Source organism: Malaclemys terrapin, chromosome 11 (genome assembly GCF_027887155.1).
Source record: "Malaclemys terrapin pileata isolate rMalTer1 chromosome 11, rMalTer1.hap1, whole genome shotgun sequence".
Classification (NCBI taxonomy): Eukaryota; Metazoa; Chordata; order Testudines; family Emydidae; genus Malaclemys; species Malaclemys terrapin.
The window spans coordinates 43,404,156-43,425,213 of record NC_071515.1 but is presented as its reverse complement, the minus strand read 5'-3'; the positions used below and the strand labels follow the sequence as shown (position 1 = coordinate 43,425,213).

Sequence of the window (21,058 nt, the reverse complement as noted above, 5' to 3'; positions counted from 1 at the left end):
ATTGGCCATTAAAAGCCAGTATTGTTTACTCCCTTGTTCCTGGGATTCAGCATTTCCTCACTTGAGAATAAAACTAATGGACCAACCTACAGTGTGTAATTTAAATTGTTGGTTTTATATATAAATACACACACCCATACATACAATGCAAGTCTTGGCAAATATTTACAAAAGCAAGATGTAAGCAGTATATATTTTAATTTGTATAGTAGTGCAATTTAGCGGTTGCTTCAAACAGATGGGAGAGTTGTGCAACACTTTCAATTGATTTAATTACTTATAAAAAGTATTAGCTTGTGTTAATTAAGTGCAATATATTACATAATGATTCACAGATTTTGGTGAGACTTTTTAAGCATTGTACACAAAAAAAAATAATTGTATTTTATCTGAAGAAAAACAAACTGAAGATAAGCCAGTATTTGGCAAAAATAGTTATTGGCTGTTCATTTTAACATACCAAGTCATGCCCTTCACACACATACCCTTAGCCCATCAAATAGGAATAGGGTAAAAGTACTCAGTCTGTGGGGAGTGGGAATGCGCAAATACAAAGCAGCAGACACAGATGCATTTTCAGAATAATTTATATAGAGAATAATCCAGCCAATTTAGTGCAAAGTAATTATTACATGCTTCCCCCTAAAATGTTAAAAAAATAACATTGAGATTACTGGTACCTACTTCTTATTGCCCCTTCTCTGTATGATGATGGCATTTGACTAAATACACTTGGAAGCACCCCAAGAACCATTTGGCGATGGCCTAGTCTTCATCATGTGGGAGGCCATCAATGGATGACATAGCAGCACCAACATGTAAGGGATGGGCACTATCTTCACATGGGTGCAATGCTGGGAGAGTGAGAGTCCTACAGATGTTAGCAAGGAAGGGTCCATATCTGTGGGAAAAGATAGCCTGAGAAGCACAGAAACAGTGGACTGCATTCCTGAGGTAAAATGGCAATACAGCCACATTCAGTTTTATGAAACTCCAGCACAAAGTCAGGTTCCATTTCCCTGTGAGACAAAAAATACCACAAAGGGTGATGCAGTGGTGGGAAAATAAGTCCCCACATAGTCACAAGCAATAGTATGATGTGGGTTTGGGGAACAGACCATAAATTGCCCAGTCCAGTACGCTTCCAAAAATGTAAAATTTACTGAATCTGGGGCTATCTGACCTATCTTATCCAGTTATAAGGAACCTATCAAGATGCCAGATACGCAGTATATCATCTAAGGGTAATGAATCACCCCATATGTCCCCAAACTACCATGCACCAAACCTTCATAGCGTGTTTAATGTTGTTAATTATGCTCCTGGTGCACTTCAGGTTCTAGTTATCAAAGTCTGTCCTCCTCAAGAGCAAGAAAGAGTCAGCAGTTGTGTTAGCCATGGTAGGAACATGGTGGGCCATTAAAAAAAAAGTTTCACCTAAGATACTAAAATACAAAAGGCTCAAAGTAACTTCAAAGGGTTTGGGCATCTATGGTTTGTCATGAAAATAACCATGTGATAGACCAGGAGTACTTGTGGCACCTTAGAGACTAACAAATTTATTAGAGCATAAGCTTTCGTGGGTTACAGCCCACTTCTTCGGATGCATAGAATGGAACATATATTGAGGAGATATACATACACACATACAGAGAGCATGAACAGTTGGGGGTTGTCTTACCAACCCTGAGAGGCCAAGTAAGTAAGAGAAAAAAAACTTTTGAAGTGATAATCAAGATAGCCCAGTAAGACAGTTTGATAAGAAGTCTGAGAATACTTACAAGGGGAGATAGATTCAATGTTTGTAATGGCTCAGCCATTCCCAGTCCTTATTCAATCCTAAATTGATTGTGTCTAGTTTGCATATCAATTCCAGCTCAGCAGTCTCTCACTGGAGTCTGTTTTTGAAGTTTTTCAGTTGTAAAATAGCCACCCGCAGGTCTGTCATTGAATGACAGACAGGTTAAAGTGTTCTCCCACTGCTTTTTGAGTATTATGATTCCTGATGTCAGATTTGTGTCCATTAATTCTTTTGCGTAGAGACTGTCCGGTTTGGCCAATGTACATGTGTTAGACAACACCACTGCCTCATTCACAGTGGAGACGGCTTGTTTTCTTGGCATTGAAGGTGAAGAAACACTTCATTATTTTTCTACTGTGGGAGCACTGTGATGTAGGAAGTGTCATGTGAAACAAGCTTAGTTTTATTTTCTGTTAAACCCCACAACACAACCAGCTCATATAAGTAAACCAGACTATTTCGACCAGCTGATAGTGTGACTTGGCTGCTGAACCCGCCACATCAGTAAGCAAAGTAAAATCCTTATGGATTTTCAGTGTTAACTACTGCCATCTGGTCATGTTTTCCCTTTCCAGCTCAGATATAGATCAATCATATATCATTCTTCTCTGTTTCCACCCCCTCTAATCCAAAAATCACAGAACAGGAGATTTGTTTACTTTAACTAAACATCTCTGGTGCCAACTGGGATGAATGCTGCCTTAAAAAGTGAACTTTAAAGTAAGTTGTATAATACCTTTCAAACAAACGAATCATGGAGAATATCACATGTGAATATTTTCACTTACTCATATAGACCAGATAGGCTACCATGTATAAAATACAAACAGCAACTGTGGTGTGGTAAGGTAAGGGTGAAGCAGCATACCGTGGCCAAATAAAAAGGCAGTCATTCCCAAATTGGGCTTCTTGGATCACTGGTAGTCTATGGAGACACAGGTGGTCATCTGATGTGGGCTTTTCCCCTGGTTGCTAATTATTTCTACCTTATATCTGGAGTGTTCATTGTTGGAGGCCTGCAGAGGCAGAGGGAAATGGGGAAAAATTCAGCACATCTGCCTATAATAGGAGATGTTGCTACTCAGGGGAGGAAGAGAGAAAACATGAGATGCACTCAAGAACCAGAGCCACTGCAAGTTCCAGCTACTAGCAGGAGAGGAATATCCAGGGTTGCAAAACACTAGGCAGCAAGGGAGTCTGTCCAATGGAAACAGGGAAAGACTGAGCATCATGTCGTGAAGAGCAAAAGAACCATGAAACGCAAACATTTTTTTGGTGAAAATGAAAATTGAAATTTCCATTAATGTTGCTTTTAGAAAGCTGACAATTTTGTGCATTGCTTTTGAGTTTTTTCTCAGCAAGTTCTTAGCATTTTCCAGTCAGCTCTAGATACTACTGTTCTACAGTAGCACTTTTCCATATAGGCAGTTGCTGTAGTCACCATAAGGATGCTGTGAGATTGGAGGTGTCCATGAGATGGAATGGTCTATGAAATGGAAGGAGAGATGTTCCTCTAGCTCTCAATCTACTGAGATGCTGAAAAAATTTAAAAGCCCCAGTTTTAAGTAGAATGTGCACAGGGAACTAGGAAGACTCAGGGATTAGGATTTTGTGTGTTTCGGAGCAAGGTTTACAAAGTAAGGACGAGGACAAGCAGTCAGGCTTTGTGTATGGCAGATGAAAACAGCCTAGGAGCTATTTAGGTGCAGACAGGCAGGGAAGGCTACTCCAGGTATGAAAACAGCACTGAAGACTGATCTACTGACATGGGATGAGAACAGGGGAACAGAAATAAATATTTGATATTTAAGGAGCAGGAACATGCTGATTGAAGAACAGGCAGAAGTGAAGGCAGTGAGATTAGGTTAATGTGCATGAAAAATTCTGAATGCTGTCCTGAAGACTGAAATGGAACGAAACCATGGCTAAGTGACATAATGCTGCTTCCTAGTATGGGTAACTCATCACAATTTGGCAAGATATCTAAGCTGTGGAAATAAACCTGCTGCTTTGAAGGACAGATACATTCTATACAATGATGATACACGAAATGAAATCCTGCTATAATTCTTAAGACTACATAAATATTAGTGGGAGTGACACACACAAAGAGAAGACAAAAATATTTGTGTGTTTAAAAATGGCACAAAATAATGAACAAGGACTTTAGGGAAATTTCAGAACATAAAAATCTTTCAGCTCCATCATTGATTGTGGTTTATAAGTAAGTTATGTTGAGACATGAAGTGCACAGCAGTAATTCATGATGCATTTGGCAACATCATTTGTGGGCTGTCCAACTGTATGGAAAGTAGCATTATAGGCTATCATCTACAAACTTATACAGGAATACTTCTCAAAATGCCTAGCACAAATGACCCCAAAATACTATTTCACAGATATTTATCTGCTACAGGTCCCACGGGATGATGTAATGCATCATTTTGGGGGATCATCTCTCCATCATCTTTCCATAGTTCATTCTTGTAACACACGTTCCGATAAAATATTCCTGTGTCTCAAGTTTCAGCTATGTTATAAAGCATTACATATAACCCGATTACAACAGCATACGTGTATAAAAATCAGAATATTTAGAGCTCAAGGATGATTGTATAGGAAACTTGGATGGGGATGGCATATTCAATTCAATCATTCCTATGGTTTCAGAATCCTCGAGAGATTATTTTGTAGTTGATTTAAAAGATTGGCTAATTCCAGAACTCAAGGTTTCTTGACAAAAATGTTCTGATGCAAAATTCTTTCCTGCTCATTCAAAAGTTCCAAGCCCAGAAATAAGGGTTACTGACAATTTCTATTTCTTAGTGAAATACACTGAAAACTTTTTAGTGTCAATTCCAAAAGGTTAAAAAGAAACCCATCTAGGTATAATGTAAAGCAGGTAAATAAAACTAATTTTATATCACTGTTCCTAAGTTTCAAGAAGGCTGGAATAAAGGAACAGTATGGACCATATGCACAAATCCATCTTCCTTTATATTTTAGTTAACATCAAAACGGATTTGAAATGTCGAGGTTCTAATGAAACAGTTAAGTTGCCCCATAAAAGGACTGTGGGGGGAAAGAGGCTCTAAGATGACTTTGCTATCATACTCTAAGTTGTGCTGATTTCCTAAAATTCCAATTGGCTGTTCTGGCAGCCAAGGATTTCTAGGGTAGAGCCTTCCCACTCTCCCACAGCCATGCACATAAACCCGCTGCGGAGTGGAGAATGTAGTAGTGCAGGAGCCAGTGGTGAGCTGGAGCCGGTTTGCACGAACCAGTTGTTAAATTTAGAAGCCCTTTTAGAACCGGTTGTCCTGCAGGGCACAACCGGTTCTAAAAGGGCTTCTAAATTTAACAACCAGTAAGTTGAAGTGATCCAGGAACGGACACCCCCCTGAGCACATTATCCAAAAGTGGTGCCTTGGATGCTGACTCTGTGGGTGCTCCAGGGCTGGAGCACCCACAGCGAAAATTTGGTGGGTGCAGAGCACCCACCAGCAGCTCCCCACCCCCCAGCCCCAACTCACCTCCACTCTGCCTCCTCCTTCCCTGAACGCTCCGCCCCACTTCTCCTCCTCCTCCCCGCTTCCCGTGAATCAGCTGTTCGTGCGAGAAGCCTAGGAGAGCGGAGAAGCGGTATGGCGGCTTCGTGCTCAGACCCAGGGAGGCAGAGACGGAGCGGAGGTGAGCCGGGGTAGGGGGGCCGCCTGCGCCGCAGCAGGTAACCCAGGGGGAGGGGGGGCGCAGGGGAACCGCTCCCTGCCCCAGCTCATCTCTGCTCCGCCTCCGTCTCCCTGGGCCTGAGCGCGAAGCTGCCGCTTGCTTCTCAGCCCTCCTAGGCTTCCTGTGTGAACAGTTGATTTGCGGGAAGTGGGGGGGCTGCAAGCTCGGCCTGACCTGGTGCTCTAGGTGCTGCGCGGTGGTGGCGTGGCTCAGCTCCAGCCGAGTGGTGCGGCTGTAGCACCACCAGCCACCTCCAGGCAGTGCAGTAAGGGGGCAGGGAGTGGGGGGGAGGGTTGGATAGAGGGCAGGGGAGTTCGGGGGGGTGGTCAGAGCGATCAGCAGGTGGAGAACAGGGGGGTTGAATAGGGACAAGGGTCCCAGGGGAGCAGTCAGGAAGGGGGGGGGTTGGATGGGGCGGTGGGAGGCAGTCAGGGGCAGGGGTTCCAGGGGTGGTCAGGGGACAGGGAGAAGGGGTGGTTGGATGGGGCAGGGGTCCCGGGGGGCCATCAGGAATGAGAGGAGGGGTTGGATGGGGGCAGCGGGACGCAGGGGACAGAAAGGGGGGTGGATGGGGCAGGGGCCCTGGGGGTGTGTGTCAAGGAATGCAGGGGGTTGGATGGGGCAGGAGTCCGGGGGGCAGGCCATGACCCCTTTGTGGGGTGAGGAGGGAACCGGTTGTTAAGATTTTGGCAGCTCATCACTGGCAGGAGTCATTATGGCAGCCCTGTGTTACCCAAGGATCTAGGACACGTGTTGTGGGACAGGTAAGGTAGCTGTTCACCAGCAGGAGAGCAGTGGAGAAATGCTCTAATGCATCTGAGGGACTGGTCATTTAAATCAATATTCTGATCCACTCAAAATAGCTTCAGCATTATCTCAATCATTTTGGATTTTTCAAAAATAATCTCTGAAGAAATTTGCCCAAAGTGTCCTCTTCTGCCGTTCTTTAAATTGTGTTCTGAAAAAGTGATGATATAAAAATGATACCTGCTTACCTAACAGATCTTTGGGTTTACTTTTAAGTAACTTTTTATTTTTAATTCTGTTTGTCCTGGAGAACCAACGCGGTGAAGATGAAGTGAACTAGGTTCTGTTCATTTATGTGTGTCAACAAGAAATTAAGAGTTTTAACCTAGGGTCCAAAAGATTACATCTATGGAAGCCCATTGAAGGCAACGGGTTGCACTGGTATTACTGAGGGCATAACTTGGCTTGCAAAACCTCTATCACTGGTGACGATGCACAAAAAGGAATGAATACAGTTCGATTCACAGTCCCAGGTTAAATTTGCAGGGTTGTACATTAGAAGACAGAAAAGTCTTCTTGCTTGTAGATTAAGTAAATTTAATACAATTATTGCAAAACAATAAATGTTGACCACTCCATATGTTATTTTGCAATCATTTTTTTAAAATAGAACTGCACTAAATATTACTGATTGGTGAGGAAAACAGTTTACTTTCTAGTGCAACATAGAATCAGATCAGGGGTGTTCTCACTACAACTAGTGTGTGAAAATAAATGTAGAGAGAATAAACATTCTGGGAGTGAGGATGATGGGGGAAATGGGGTGAAGGAAAGAAATGAGTGATTTATGATAACTTGATCTATGTAAATGCATTGGTGGTACTTAATCCAAAACTTCCTAGCTTGGTTTCAAGTTCTCATTAATATCATTCAAGAGATGTCATTTTTATGCCATAAGGAATAGCCCCAGACATGTACAAATACATAAATGCAACAAAATGCATATTGCAATTAATAAAAGTCAAAAATGTTACCATGGGCTAACATTACTCCTCACAGCTGAACTCCAGTATATATTTTCTGTTAGCATCAGCTCTTACGTTGCCTAAATATTATAGCCAAAGATGTAAACTCCAGCAAGACTAGAACAGATATATTCAGACTGATCACAAATCATCATATGGATATGGTGAAATTTCACATTGTTTATTAACAACAAATACCTGTGGTTGAATATCCTGTAATGATTTTAATTGCAATAAAATCAATTACTCCCTCAAAAGATCAAAACCATGATTATGTTGAAAACTGAATATTTTGCTATTAAAAGGCAGGGGGAGCTGGGGAAGAATGAACAAGGCTTTTAGCTCATCTGCATGAACAGAAGCCTGTTTTAGATTCTATAGAGCAATCTTTTGGATGAAGTAACAATGAATATAGTAGATCTCGGATTCAGATGTTTGTTGGTCTTGTAAATCCAACAAAGGAACATTGTCACACCTGCCATATGAATGTCTGAAAAGGTAATTTAGAATCATAGTGATTATACAATGCTGAATTGTATTTAAATAGCTTTCATCCATGGCTCTGAATTCATATTTTTAAAGTGCTAGGTAGAAAAAAAAAAATGTATCCAACATCACATCTTATGAAAGGAGACTCAAAGAGCTCGGCTTGTTTAGCCTAACCACAAGAAGGCTGAGGGGAGATAGGATTGCTCTCTACAAATATATCAGAGGGATAAATACCAGGGAGGGAGAGGAATTAAAGCTCAGTACCAATGTGGACACAAGAACAAATGGATATAAACTGGCCATCAGGAAGTTTAGACTTGAAATTAGACAAAGGTTTCTAACCAGCAGAGGAGTGAAGTTCTGGAACAGCCTTCCAAGGGGAGCACTGGAGGCAAAAGACATATCTGGCTTCAAGACTAAGCTTGATAAATTTATGGAGGAAATGTCAATTAATTGATCTTTGACTATTAGTGGTAAATATGCCCAATGGCCTGTGATGGGATGTTAGATGGGGTGGAATCTGAGTTACTACAGAGAATTCTTTCCTGGGTGTCTGGCTGGTAAGTCTTGCCTACATGCTCAGGGTTTAACTGATCGCCATATTTGGGATCGGGAAGGAATTTTCCTCCAGGGCACATTGGCAGAGGCCCTGGGGGGTTTTCGCCTTCCTCTGCAGCGCAGGGCACGGATCACTTGCTGGAGGATTCTCTGCACCTTGAAGTCTTTAAACCATGATTTGAGGATTTCAATAGCTCAGACAAAGGTTAGGGGTTTATTACAGGAGTGGGTGGGTGAGATTCTGTGGCCTGTGTTGTGCAGGAGGTCAGCCTAGATGAGCATAATGGTCCCTTCTGACCTTAAAGTCTATGAGTCTATGTGGGTACAAACTTTTGTCACTTTGCTTCTTTAATTCTTTTGAGGGGCTTCATGTTTATGGATGACAAAGCTGTGCAATGTCTGATGGACAGTCTTACAGTGTTAGCACTGAAATCAACCATAAACAACTGGAAAGCTGTCTGTCAGAGATCATTCTCTGCTTGACTGAATATGATGTGCTATTAAAAAAAGGAAAAGGTTGCTGCACAGAGAGATGTGGAAGATGTTTGGGATATTTTATTAACCACCTTTCATTCAAATCAAAAACACATTCAAGCAGTGGTGGGGTCATTATTATTCATTTTATAGCCCGCAAAAGCATGCTAGGGAATTCTTAACTGAGAAACACGGGGTGAAAACCTGACCTCATTGAAGTCAATACATAAACGCTCATTGACTTCTGTGGGGGCCAGGATTTCATCAATGGTTTTCCATCAGCTATTCTATAGTTGTTCTGTTTCTATAGCTACGTAATACACAATAAATGTTCTATTTGAGCCCAATCATTTGACTATCATATAGGGACTCTTTACTCAAAACAAAAATCATGTTGAAGTCAGTGGGTTGTAGTCAGGTCCAACACATCTGTCCCCAAACTTTCCCTCTTCCTGTGGAGCTTAGTTGCTGAAGCTAAAGAGGAATGTTTAAGGTGCTGTAATTGTTCCAGCTCTAATAACTCTAATCATGTGTCCACATTTATGCCTTTATTTTAAAATGAACTAAATACATAAGTCATGTATGACTGGAGTTAAAAAACAAACAAACAAGTGGTTGTGAATGTTTTTACTTTCACCGATAAAACATGTCTATATATTGCCAACCATTGTAATGACTTACATTGTCAAGAATACAGTTTTCAGATCACCCAAAGAACTTTACAAACACAACATCCTTGAAAAGTTGTCATATCCATTTACCAGTCTAGGTATAAAAATCTATTCTTCTGTCTTAATTTAATAGTCTAATAAAGTTACTTTCCCCATTAGTATATTATTTTGCAAGGCTTTTATACAGCGATATACACAGTCATGGCAAAGATCACTACACCAGTGCTGAAATGAAGTGATCTCTAGCGGGGAAAAAAGACATCAGCCTTGTAATATGGTAGTGGCTATTGTGCAACAATTTAGGCTGGAAAGTGAAGAATGCCCTATCCAAACTCAATGGCAGGGAAACTTAGGAAGCCAAACATATAAATTGCCCACACTGGAATTTTGTCAGGGCATCAGAGCTATCAAATGCTATTTCATAACCACTTTGTTTTACACTTCATTTATTGTTGTAGTGTTGTAGTTTGTTCTATGCGGCCAATTGACAATACAGGACATTCACAGAATATGCCTGTTTCTTTGTCATATAAGTCCCAACATGATAAAGATTAAAGAAGAATTTTCAACATTTTCAGGTCACTCATATGCCTTGTGAATGATAGTGATTTATGGATCCAGAGAGACTTTTCAGGTGCTAATCTTGTAAAACTACCACGTGTATAACCTCTCCTTTCTTTATAGAATAGTACAGGTATCGGATTTAACATCAAAACACATCATCCTTAATATCTAAAGGCATCTAAACACAGATCCCTCCCATCCACAACCACTGGGCCACACCAGTACCCCTGGCTCTTGATAACATTTCATTTTAGATGACAATGAAGTTAGCTGTTTTTCTGAGAGCCAAGACTAGATATCTCATGATTACCTTAAATCCCTTTAACTCTGGAGAAGCTATACCTCATTTATCCTCCAGAAAATTAGCAAGTAGAGATAAACCTATACGCTCTATTAAGTAACTACAATGTTTTGAGCAGGTACATCAGGGAAGGCAGAATGGAACCATTTAGCCACGGGCACAGTAATTGAGATTAAAAATAAAAGCACTCTCTATTTAATAAACCTTTCCATATATTAGCAGAGTCCCTCCCTAGTGAATTACACTTTTCTCTTATAACAGGAAAGAACCAAACAACTCAGTCCTTGAAGATCTTTCCAGTTACAGGTCTTTGGCACGTGGAAAGGATGAAGACACCTTTTATTCATAAAATTTGCACATTAAAAAAAGGAGAGGGATAGATGAGAGAAATGAATATGGGGAATTGATGTTGAATAAAAATGCCTTAACTGTTTCCCCACAAAAACACATCCATCTGCCATAATGGTTTTCTCTACCCCACGGAGACGGCAGAGTAATACAATCTTTCATATTCATGTTTGTAGATTGGATGGCAAGATACTACCTGGACTTGCTTCCTGAGAAGCACATTATTGCCTCTCATTTGGTCCATGCAGCAAAAACTAAATTTTCTTGCTCATGGCCATAACTCTTTATGGATAACTCCCTTTAATATCTCGTCTGCTCCAAGAAGCACTGCCTATGAAGATTACGTTCTTTGCTTCTCAACTACTGGGTTTGATTCAGCGCCTCTGATTACTTTCACTATGCAAACAGTTTGACAAGCAGCTGTTTAACAATCATAAAGCAGTCATAAAACCACATTTTTATGTACACTGTAATGTTAGTAATTCATTTTGTCACTGTGAATAAACCTAACATGTCACAATGCTCAGCTATTAAGTCTGGATATTTAATCAATTGGACCATCGTGTAATAAAATGCAGTAAAAGAGGGAGAGATTTTGCTGGTGGGGATTTTCGCTGGTGTGAGCAAATCTAGTTGCTCTGTCAGTTCATTAGCAGAAGGAGATCAGAGATGTTGGTTCCTGCTCATCTGCCAACTTCTCTCTTTAAAATTACTACCACAGTATGGTCACGCCTGGGTATGGAAACATTGCAAGATGCTTGGTGAGCTGGTCACTGATGCTGGGAAAAATCTCCACAAATCAACCTAACATGCACTGGAACTGAGCTAAAGAAAAACTGAACTGCTCATTATGATGAATATAATTAATTACTAACAAAGTCTCACATTTTCTGCTGCTTTGAAGAACCCTAAAGAGAAAACTCCTCCCTCCTAAACAGAATCTGTAATTTCACCCCACTTAATTAGCAGATTTTTTTTTTTTTTTTTTAAATGTCTGTGTCAGACTCATCATCATCATGACTGATTTCAGGCACAGGCCATCTCACATCCAACATCAGTATGCAAGTCTAGCTGGTGGAAAGGAAAACAAGCCTCTGATTAGGCAAGAAAAGTGGGTCTGGGGGCAGAGGAAGAAAGGGCTATTTACAAGTTATGCAGAATGATCCATTTCTTAGGAAGATAATTTTATTTAGAAGCATTTTGCAGATGAGCCTTTTCATCTCCAATCCTAGGGGAATAAAAGCAGGATCTGTTCAGGGAATAAATAACCCTTGAGACTCTGGCTCTAGGATGTCAAATACCATCAGGACTAGCCAGTTTCCTAAAAGCAGGCATGGTTCCAGTGGATATGTTGGCAGGAGGAGGAAGTGATCGTAGCTATTGGTCAGGACTTCCCTCCTTAGCTTCTAGCACGTCCTCTTCCTGCCCCTGTTAAATACCCCTGCTTCCCTGACTTCTGGATGTCCTTACAGGAAGCAGCAGGGGGCTTCTGGTAGAAGCAGCTGCACAGTGCAGGCGTGGGGCAGAAAGCAGTTGCCTTGGGACCCAGAACCGTAGTATATATTGGAGTCATATGCCAGGAAGCTGGGCAGAACTTCTTATAAGCTGAGGGTCAGGGAAGTGGATGTCTCATTTGACATCAAGGAGAGGGAATAGTAAGAACACAGGGGAGGAACTGCTGGGAAGGGGCACAAAGAAGAGAGAGATGGAAGCCAAGCTTACTTGGCCTAAGGTTAAACATAGTGAAGATTTCATGTCCCGAGAGTTAAGAGGATGAACATTCCACCTTGCCCGTACACCCGGCTTGTTTTTTCTTAACTGAACATCAGCTAACAACTGCTCAGCAGACATTGTAGCAGGTCAGTTTGGCGCTGACCTGGTTTTATATGCTTATTCTTTTACAGCAGTGGGCAGACACAATTGGTTTTCCCATCTACTGGCTTCAACCTCTACCCAAAATGAAGAGCTGCTTTCAACACACTGGAAAGAAAAGTGTACTGAAAAGGCTGGTTCCACAGATATTGAAATTAATTAATAACTTCTACAAGTGCAAAACTGTAAGCAATGACATATAATCATTGCTGTAAAAATACTAGAGATTTCTTCAATAAGCCCCATTCCCTGGGCTCACAGATGACTATACAGTACCTCACCTGTTCCAAGTTTGACTAATTAATTAGACATTTCTCCTTTTCAATGTAACCAGGTGTTCTCCATCCCTTACTAGACATCACCATTGTCTGATCAACTCCTGCAAAATAAATAGCACCCATGACTACTCTGGGGCCACACACCATCCCAGTGTGTGCATCCATGTTTTGGTTATTTCTCATGCAAAATTGCTCATGTAACAGTCACTGGTTTTCTTTTCCTCTCCATATTCAGTTGAAGTATCTGAATGCAGCATTTAAAAGGTCCTTCACTCTGGAATGCCATTGTGCTTTCTGTTTATATTCCTACACAGAAGCTGCACACTGGTACATGTTAAGCTATGGGTTTTTTTTGTTTGTTTGCCAACTTTGAGTATCAAATCTTTGTCTATACTGATAGTTTGGTGGCATAATCTGCCTCATGAGAGTAATATTTACTAAATTTAAAGCTGAAGCTGTTATTTTCCCCCAAGTTACTTTCCTTCTAAATTCATTTTGTTGTTGTGGGTTCTATTTTACATACAGTGCTTTGGTACTTGCAAAAAGCACTTTAATGCAACTGTAATAAAGCAAAGAAACTATTTCCTGGCATGAAGACCAGCTCTTTCTTTGTATCCAGGAAAACCTTTAAAGTGTTTTCATGCTTCTACAGCATATCACTAATGAGCAGCACTAGAATAGGCACACCCTTCTAGGGTACTGTCGACTACTTCATCAATAGGTTGTGTTGTCTCTAGCTAGGTACTTACATACCCCCAATTACTGTGCTATCTGAGCACATTTGGCTTCCCAGCCTTTTTCCTGTCTTCTTTAGTGCAGCATGGAATTTCTAAATTCTAATCCTGATTTCTTGGGTAGCCTAGGGCAAGCAGCAAGCCTCCCTGAACACCACTTTTCTGTAAAATGAAAGTTATCCACCTATTTTCACAGGAGAATTAGTTAATAATTGTACAGTGCTTTAAAAATCCAAGATGCTGTATGTGCCAAGAATCATTAAATGCAATCACAGCTCATGCACTTAAATACTTTCACTCTTGCTTAGTGACTAATGATCTGTTCACAGCATTACAAGCATGTGAAGTGCTTTATCAGAAGCCAGATGGGTTTATAATTTCCCCTTTTAGTTTACTCTTATTTCAATAGAGGCTTTTTCTTGCTAACTGATACTTCTTAATTACATCGCCTGTCAAATTGCACCTTCTCCCCTAATTTGGACAGGCGAGCAGTTTCCTTATTCTCATTCAAAACAGTTTTGAGAAAGTAGTTCCACAGTTCCAGTTCTGCTCTCACCATTGCCGCCTTCACAACTATTGCCTCAACACTTGGGACTTTTAACACTAGATTTGACAAAGCACTGAACAGTGAGCAGTAGGGAACAATCCTCCACTGCAGGCAAATGGACAGGAAAATATAATTGGAGGTGGGGGGAGTGAAGGGGGTTCCATTTCTTCTTCTGACCTTTATGAATCAGGTTTCCTTTCCAGGTGGCATTTTCAATAAGCCAAGTAAAGAACACAAGTGTTGGTAATTGCAGGTGATCTTATAAGAGAGTGTGTTATTTGCCATATTACAACAGTAAAATGCACAAAATACACAGATCAAGGAAACTCATTACACAGCCTATTTGTGCAACACTTTTATTTTCCTTTTACCTTTGCAGTCATCTTTGAATTGTGTAAACAATAAAATGGAATGAAATTACACTGAGTTTTATGCAACTGGCTCTAGGACACCCCAACAATTATGACAAGGAGTTATAAATAACTTTTTCTTAATATATATTTGCCATTTTCAGTACATTAAAGAGCTGCCATTGATCTAGTTTTAGCTAGGAAGTAGTTTAAATGGTAACATCCAAGGAATATACCTTGAACATATACTCCAAATTTCAGAATCTTTCTAAAGTTTATTAGCTCCATAATAGCTATGTCACAGGTTAAGCATAAGACTACTTGGGTCAGAAGTGGGGTTTTATTTTATTTTATTTTTTTTTAAACAACAAAATGTTACCTTTTAGTCATTGCACAAACCCCTTTCTATTATTTTCACGCCACCTTGGTATTTTGCAGAATTTCAAGTAAAGCTCAGATTCTGTTCAAGTTTTATCACCTTTACAAAATAATTTCTATCGCTTAAGGATAAGCCAAATCAGACATGGGCACAGTAAGCAGTCTAGCTTAATGGCAACATTTTATAATAATTCTTGCTTTTGTAGACTCCCCAACAAAGCATAGTTTAGGCCAAACTTGTCTGAAGTCTTTGCTACAGTATATCCCCTTCTAACCAAGAACAAATATATACGGTGCTTCTAGAACTGAATCTATTCTAGATTTAAGCAGCCTCAGGCACATTCTCAAAACATCAATGTCTGCAAGGCACCTCCCACACCCTTGACAATCAGATTGTGGATTGGTTTTTAGACACACAAACCAACAAAAGCTTCCTAAACTCATAATTAAATCATTTCAAAAACTAGAAGTTACAAATACTTCAAAGATATACCTGAAACTTTTTTTGTTTCAACAGGAGATTAACTGCAAGTAGCACATAATCAGCTCAATCATTTTCTTATAGCTAGGATGTGTAATGCATAAATATATGAAAAATAAAATTCACAGTCAGTTTTAAAACTAGAATTCAAGTTTGGCTAATACAGGTTAACTTTTATAAGTATGTTAATTTCTAAATACAACAGAAGAGAGGTGGTATTGTCAATCAGAAGTACATAATTAAAATAGTATCACTGAAATTTTATGAAAGCTGAAATAAATTTGATAGAAAATTCCTTTTGTAACCAATAAATACAGCCACCTGAGTGCATTTCCATATGCTTTTCACATAGGGGAAATCCAAATTGATAAGAGACGTTTAGTAGCATTTTGAATGTTAGCAGCAGCGGTGTAGCTGAGGGCTTTGCGTCTTCTGACTTTGTGAATTGCTAGAGAATGAAGCAGAACTCAGTGTGGGTGCTTTAATTTTCTTTGCATCTAAGCTGGCCTCCTCACAAACTCACAATTCTGCTGGGGGTCGAGGGACAGACATCAGCTGACACTTAACTGAGCAAACCCAATCAGTTTCACCTCATCAGGGATCTCAGTGCCGTCACAACCAGAAGCCTGGAAGAAGAAAACAGACATTCATTAGAATATTTGACAGCCATTCTATAATTCTACAGTTCCCTGTAGTGCCACACTAGTAACAAAATGCTTTATTCAGTTTAAGAATGAAGTGTCTACACAGTTAGGACTATCCTCTATCACTGTTCATAAACTGCACACTTATAGCAAGGCACAAAATGTTTAAATCAATATGGCCAATTACAAAAAAATTGTGAAAAATGTTTGGGGCCATGCTTCCAGGAAAACAGTTGGCAATCATCCAAAACTGGCACTTTTAAAAAACACAAAAGCAAATGGTTTTTTCCAGAGGGGCCCTCCAAGTCTGCCTTCTAAATGTGTGAGAACCAGAATAGCTATATGCATAGTTGCAATCTGATTTGTAGAATACATTCTGCTGCATACACAAAAAAAATATGCCACAAGATTACAATTACTGATTTCAAATCTGTTTTAGAATATTTGGCCAGGAATTTTAAAAATAAGAATAGGGACTTTTGGGGGAGTCTGTGCTATTATTTGGGAAAGTACTAAGGTTTCTCCCTTTGACATACTCTACAATCTAGTACTAGCAATCACAGGTGCTTCTTTATTAATGTGCTTTGCAGCATGCAACTGGCACAATGTAATATACCCATTTAAAGGGTAAATGATTTTCACAAATAATAGTGAAAGTATAAGTCAGATTTTCTAGCAAGGAACTACTGCCTCAAAACTACTTTTAACAAGTGCAATTTGTTTAGTCTTGTAACTGTTCTTTTTAAATACAAAATTGGTGCCTGTAGCTGAGTGGTGACTACATTTTCACAGAAGTCCTCATCAAGTTGCTAGAAACTAGATACCTCTTTGGTGCATACATCTGATTATAAGAAATAAAGTACCAGTAGTTTGATGAATGGTGGTTAGTGGTAAATTACACTGAAAGACACCTTTTGACTCTACTTGGCACAGCTCCCATTAAACTGTTACAACACTTAGTCTCCCCATGAAAAATTCTTTTAATCCTTTTATGTCTTTATTACAAGTTAGTGTGTATATCTGGAACAGTGAGAAAAGAGCCACAGAACGTGTACATAAAGTGCATGCATTCTCACTGACATTTTTCACCAATAGTTTTTCATCACTGACAAGGAAAACCAATTGGGTGTTTGCAAGAGCCATACTGAGTTGCTCATTCTTAAAGGCCAGATACAATAAAAGTATTTCATCAGTTTCTCCTCTTCTATTTTTGTTTGGGAGTCAGAAAACAATTTTATTTCTATTACAGAAATGCAGGATGAGGCCTTGTCTTCTCCCTCAGTGCAGAGTACTGAATAGGCCTTAGTTATCACTGATGCCCTATGTTAAAAGCTTCATGTAGCTCCACTGATTTCAGTAGAAAGACTTCCACTGACAATGGGCACTGGACCTTTAGTGGCTAAATGCAGTTGTCATATCATCTACCAATCTCACTCTCACCCTTATCCACTAGTTATATTTCTCTTAATTGAAAGGACTTGTCCAGGAGAAGAGGTATTCTGTTTTAAAAGCAATCTAAAGGTATTGTCAATAAGACAGGCAACTTTTTATTATATATATATATATATATATATATATATATATATATATATATATATTTTACAGTGTCACTTTAAAAGATTAGGCAGTTACAGATTAAAATAAGAGTAATTCTAGCTAGTATTGTTGATAAATGCAAAGTAATGCACTTTGGAATACATAACCCCAACTATACATATAAAATGATGAGTGGTAACAGCTAATTTAGACCCCAAGAAAGATCTTGGAGTCAGTTCTGGGTCGTACTCTGAAAACATCCACTCAATGTGCAGCAGCAGTCAAAAAACCCTAACAGAATGTTGGGAATCATTACATTAGGGATAGATAAGAAGATAGAAAATAATATATTGTCTCTATATAAATCCATGGTACGTCCACATCTTGAATACTGTGTGCAGATGTGATCACCTCATCTCAAAAAAAGATATAGCAGAATTGGAAGAGGTTCAGAAAAGGGCAACAAAAATGATTAGGGGTATGGAACGGCTTCCGTATGAGGAGAGATTAATAGGATTGGGACTTTTCAGCTTGGAAAAGAGACAACTAAGGGACGATAAGATAGAGGTCTATACAATCATGACTGGTGTGGAGAAAGTAAATAAGGAAGTGTAATTTACTCCTTCTCATAACACAAGAACTGGGGGGAGGGGAGCGGAGGGGTTGTCACCAAATGAAATTAATAGGCAGCAGGTTTAAAACAAACAAAAAGAACTATTTTTTCACATAACACACAGTCAACCCTGTGAAACTCCTTGCCAGAGGATGATGTGAAGGCTAAGACTATAACAGCGTTAAAAAAAAAAAAACTAGATAAGTTCATGGAGAATAGGTCCATCAATGGCTATTAGCCAGGATGGGCAGGGATGATGTCCCTAGCCTCTATTTGCCAGAAGCTGGGAATGGGCGACAGGGGATGGATCACTTGATGATTACCTGTTCTGTTCATTCCCTCTGGGGCATCTGGCATTGGCCACTGTCAGAGGACAGGATACTGGACTAGATGGACCTTTGGTCTGACCCTGTATGGCCGTTCTTATGTAATATTGAAATCGGCTCAATTTTCAACACGGGGCATAAAAATAGAAATTTAATAAAGTATAAATGCCAATATCTACATTGCAACAGTTAGGAAAGGTTCCAATTAGTTACAATTTACAGTTCATGAACCAACCAAACAAGTTGTCTCATTCAAGTATTTTACTCTAAGGCAAAACTTAGAAAAAACCCTAATTATATTGAACAGAATTTCTGTTTCCTTGGCTATTACCACGAATATTTGTATCTGAATAACAACAGTTTCCTTCTCAGTTCTTGATCGCGCAAGTGAAGTCATAATTCTGAGTTAACTACAACAGCCTATTGCCACAAATTGAATTTCACACTACATCTTTCATATCATCTACCAACCTCACTCTCACCCTCATGATTACGGTGTCACAAATGGCACAAATTCTACAGTATGACATTAACAGAGGGTTAAACAATCACAATTAGGATTTCATCCCTGTTTGCTTTCTAAAAGTAACATTTTTAATCAACATCAAATGAGTACGCAAAATTTATTGAAGACATGGAAGTTGCGTGGATCTAAAATTCTTAGATATTGTATAGTTAAAGTTTTCTAAAGGAGACAATAGTTGCTATTTAAGCAGAAGTCCAAACATGAATGGAAACAATCTGTAAACAGACAGAAAGTAACAGACACATAGTAATGATAAATAAGGCAAGATTGATTGAAAAGCGTGCAAGTTACATTTACAAAGTCAGTGGACAGACGATGTGTGTTAGACTTCAGCTTCCCAGGAAATATTTACTAGCAAAATGAATTTGAACTGAGTTGTATAGAAACACTGTCAAATGGAGTGAATCTTGCCTAAAAATTAATGAAAAATAGAGGAGAGTGTGTGGTTGATAAAGTTCAGTGTGAGGCACTATTTTATTTGGCATCTATTCCATGACCTAGGAGCAGGAGGAATCAGATCACGTATGAAATACACTGAAGGATACTACGAAACTGAGAGGTATTAAAAAGTCAGAGGATAGGGAAATGGAAGAGAAACTTGGGGAGGTTAGAAATATCCATAGGAATTAGGTAGCTTTTTCCAAGAGTGAATCTAACAAAGAATATCTGTGGGAGAACTATCCAAATAGAAGATATTCCCTCAGAAGATGACACACAGGATGCCCAGTGATGTCAACAGAAGATAGAACTGTACTTCAGAAAGGGGTAATGCTGAAATTTTTTTTAGGTTGAATGGGCATAGAAAATTATGATCTGGCACCTCCCCTTCCCAAAGAGAACCAACACCATTTTGGACCATACATAAAAAGGCCTCTCTTCACAGACCAGGAGAGCGATACTCCTTCCCTACAGGCATTGGAATATCACATGCCACTGTGTATGCCTCAGTACCAGAAACATAGTAGAGAAACTGAAGGGATGTCAGAGAAATACAAGAAAACATGTCAAGTGGAATGGTTTTTGATGAGCTATTAAACTAACTGAATGCTATGTAGCTAGCCTGGCTAAACAATAACAAAGAGGAAAGACAAGAAAAGACTATAGTTAGAGGCTAAATGACATAGGCTAGGTCCACACTACCCGCCTCATTTGGCAGGTAGAGATCGATCTTCTGGGATCGATTTATCGTGTCTCATCTGGACGCGATAAATCTATCCCAGAAGTGCTCCCCCGTCGACTGCGGAACTCCTGCTCACCGAGAGGAGGAAGCGCTGTCGACGGGGGAGCTTGCCTGTGCCGCGTGGACCCGCAGTAAGTAAACTTAGTTCTATCTAGGAAACGTCGACTTCAGCTACACTATTCTCGTAGCTGAAGTTGCATTTCCTAGATCGATCCCCCGCCCCAGTGTGGACCAAGCCATAGAAATAGAGAGTTTACGGTATGGGATTAATGGTATGAAATCAAGCAAAGGGAAGTTTTAAACCTACATTAACACTTTTTCTTGAATGGTTGGTTCTATGAAACAGTCTGATAAGGGAAGGGGTGGAAGCCCCATTGATGATGTCATTTTAAAATGACAGAGAGGGAACAATCCCACACTGACAAGTGGATGTTTTAGGTGATCTATTATGTCTTCTCTCTAAAAATCGAATCTAGACTATAACCCATCATGAAGTAGCCTATTTTATAAAGAAAGTACCTCTCTGGATGGTCTATCCTTTCATATACAGCACAGTCATTCTCAGCTAAGAGTGCTAAAAGCTAGAAAGTTAATTGGTAGCAGTAATATTTACATAACTAATCAGTCATACAAATTTTCTACTTAATTTTGGAAAAATGCAAATATAGCACATCAATGCAGGCAATTTTGAAGTCTTTGCAACGTAAGTTTAAATTTATATTAATACATCTTGTATTGTTTTGACATAGACTTCAGGCATCTATAGATTTGTATATCTAAGATGATCATTTTGGTCAACTTTTATCAACATTTATTAAAAGCAGTAAAATAGCAGTAAGTGAGATAAAATCTAGATTATGCTATGACAACTATTTGCTACATCTTG

At 39.5% G+C, this 21,058-nt stretch overlaps 2 protein-coding genes across 4 annotated transcripts in view; one reads left to right on the top strand and one right to left on the bottom strand.

Moving 5' to 3' along the window:
* Positions 1–15,078, top strand: part of LOC128845301 (beta-1,3-galactosyltransferase 1) — a 372,678-nt gene extending 357,600 nt beyond the window's left edge. The window contains exon 4 of one of the 2 annotated variants that reach the window (XR_008446643.1): positions 12,612–15,078. The gene's annotated coding sequence lies outside the window, so the exon portion shown is untranslated. Of the gene's footprint in view, positions 1–10,620 lie in introns of both variants that reach the window. The other variant, XR_008446642.1, reaches the window with a different exon arrangement.
* STK39 (serine/threonine kinase 39) overlaps positions 14,479–21,058 on the bottom strand; it is a 160,463-nt gene continuing 153,883 nt past the window's right edge. For both annotated transcript variants that reach the window (XM_054043774.1, XM_054043776.1), the window contains one exon: positions 14,479–15,973. In XM_054043774.1, coding sequence (XP_053899749.1) covers positions 15,899–15,973 — 75 coding nt within the window. In that variant the 3' untranslated portion in view covers positions 14,479–15,898. The remainder of the gene's footprint in view (positions 15,974–21,058) is intronic.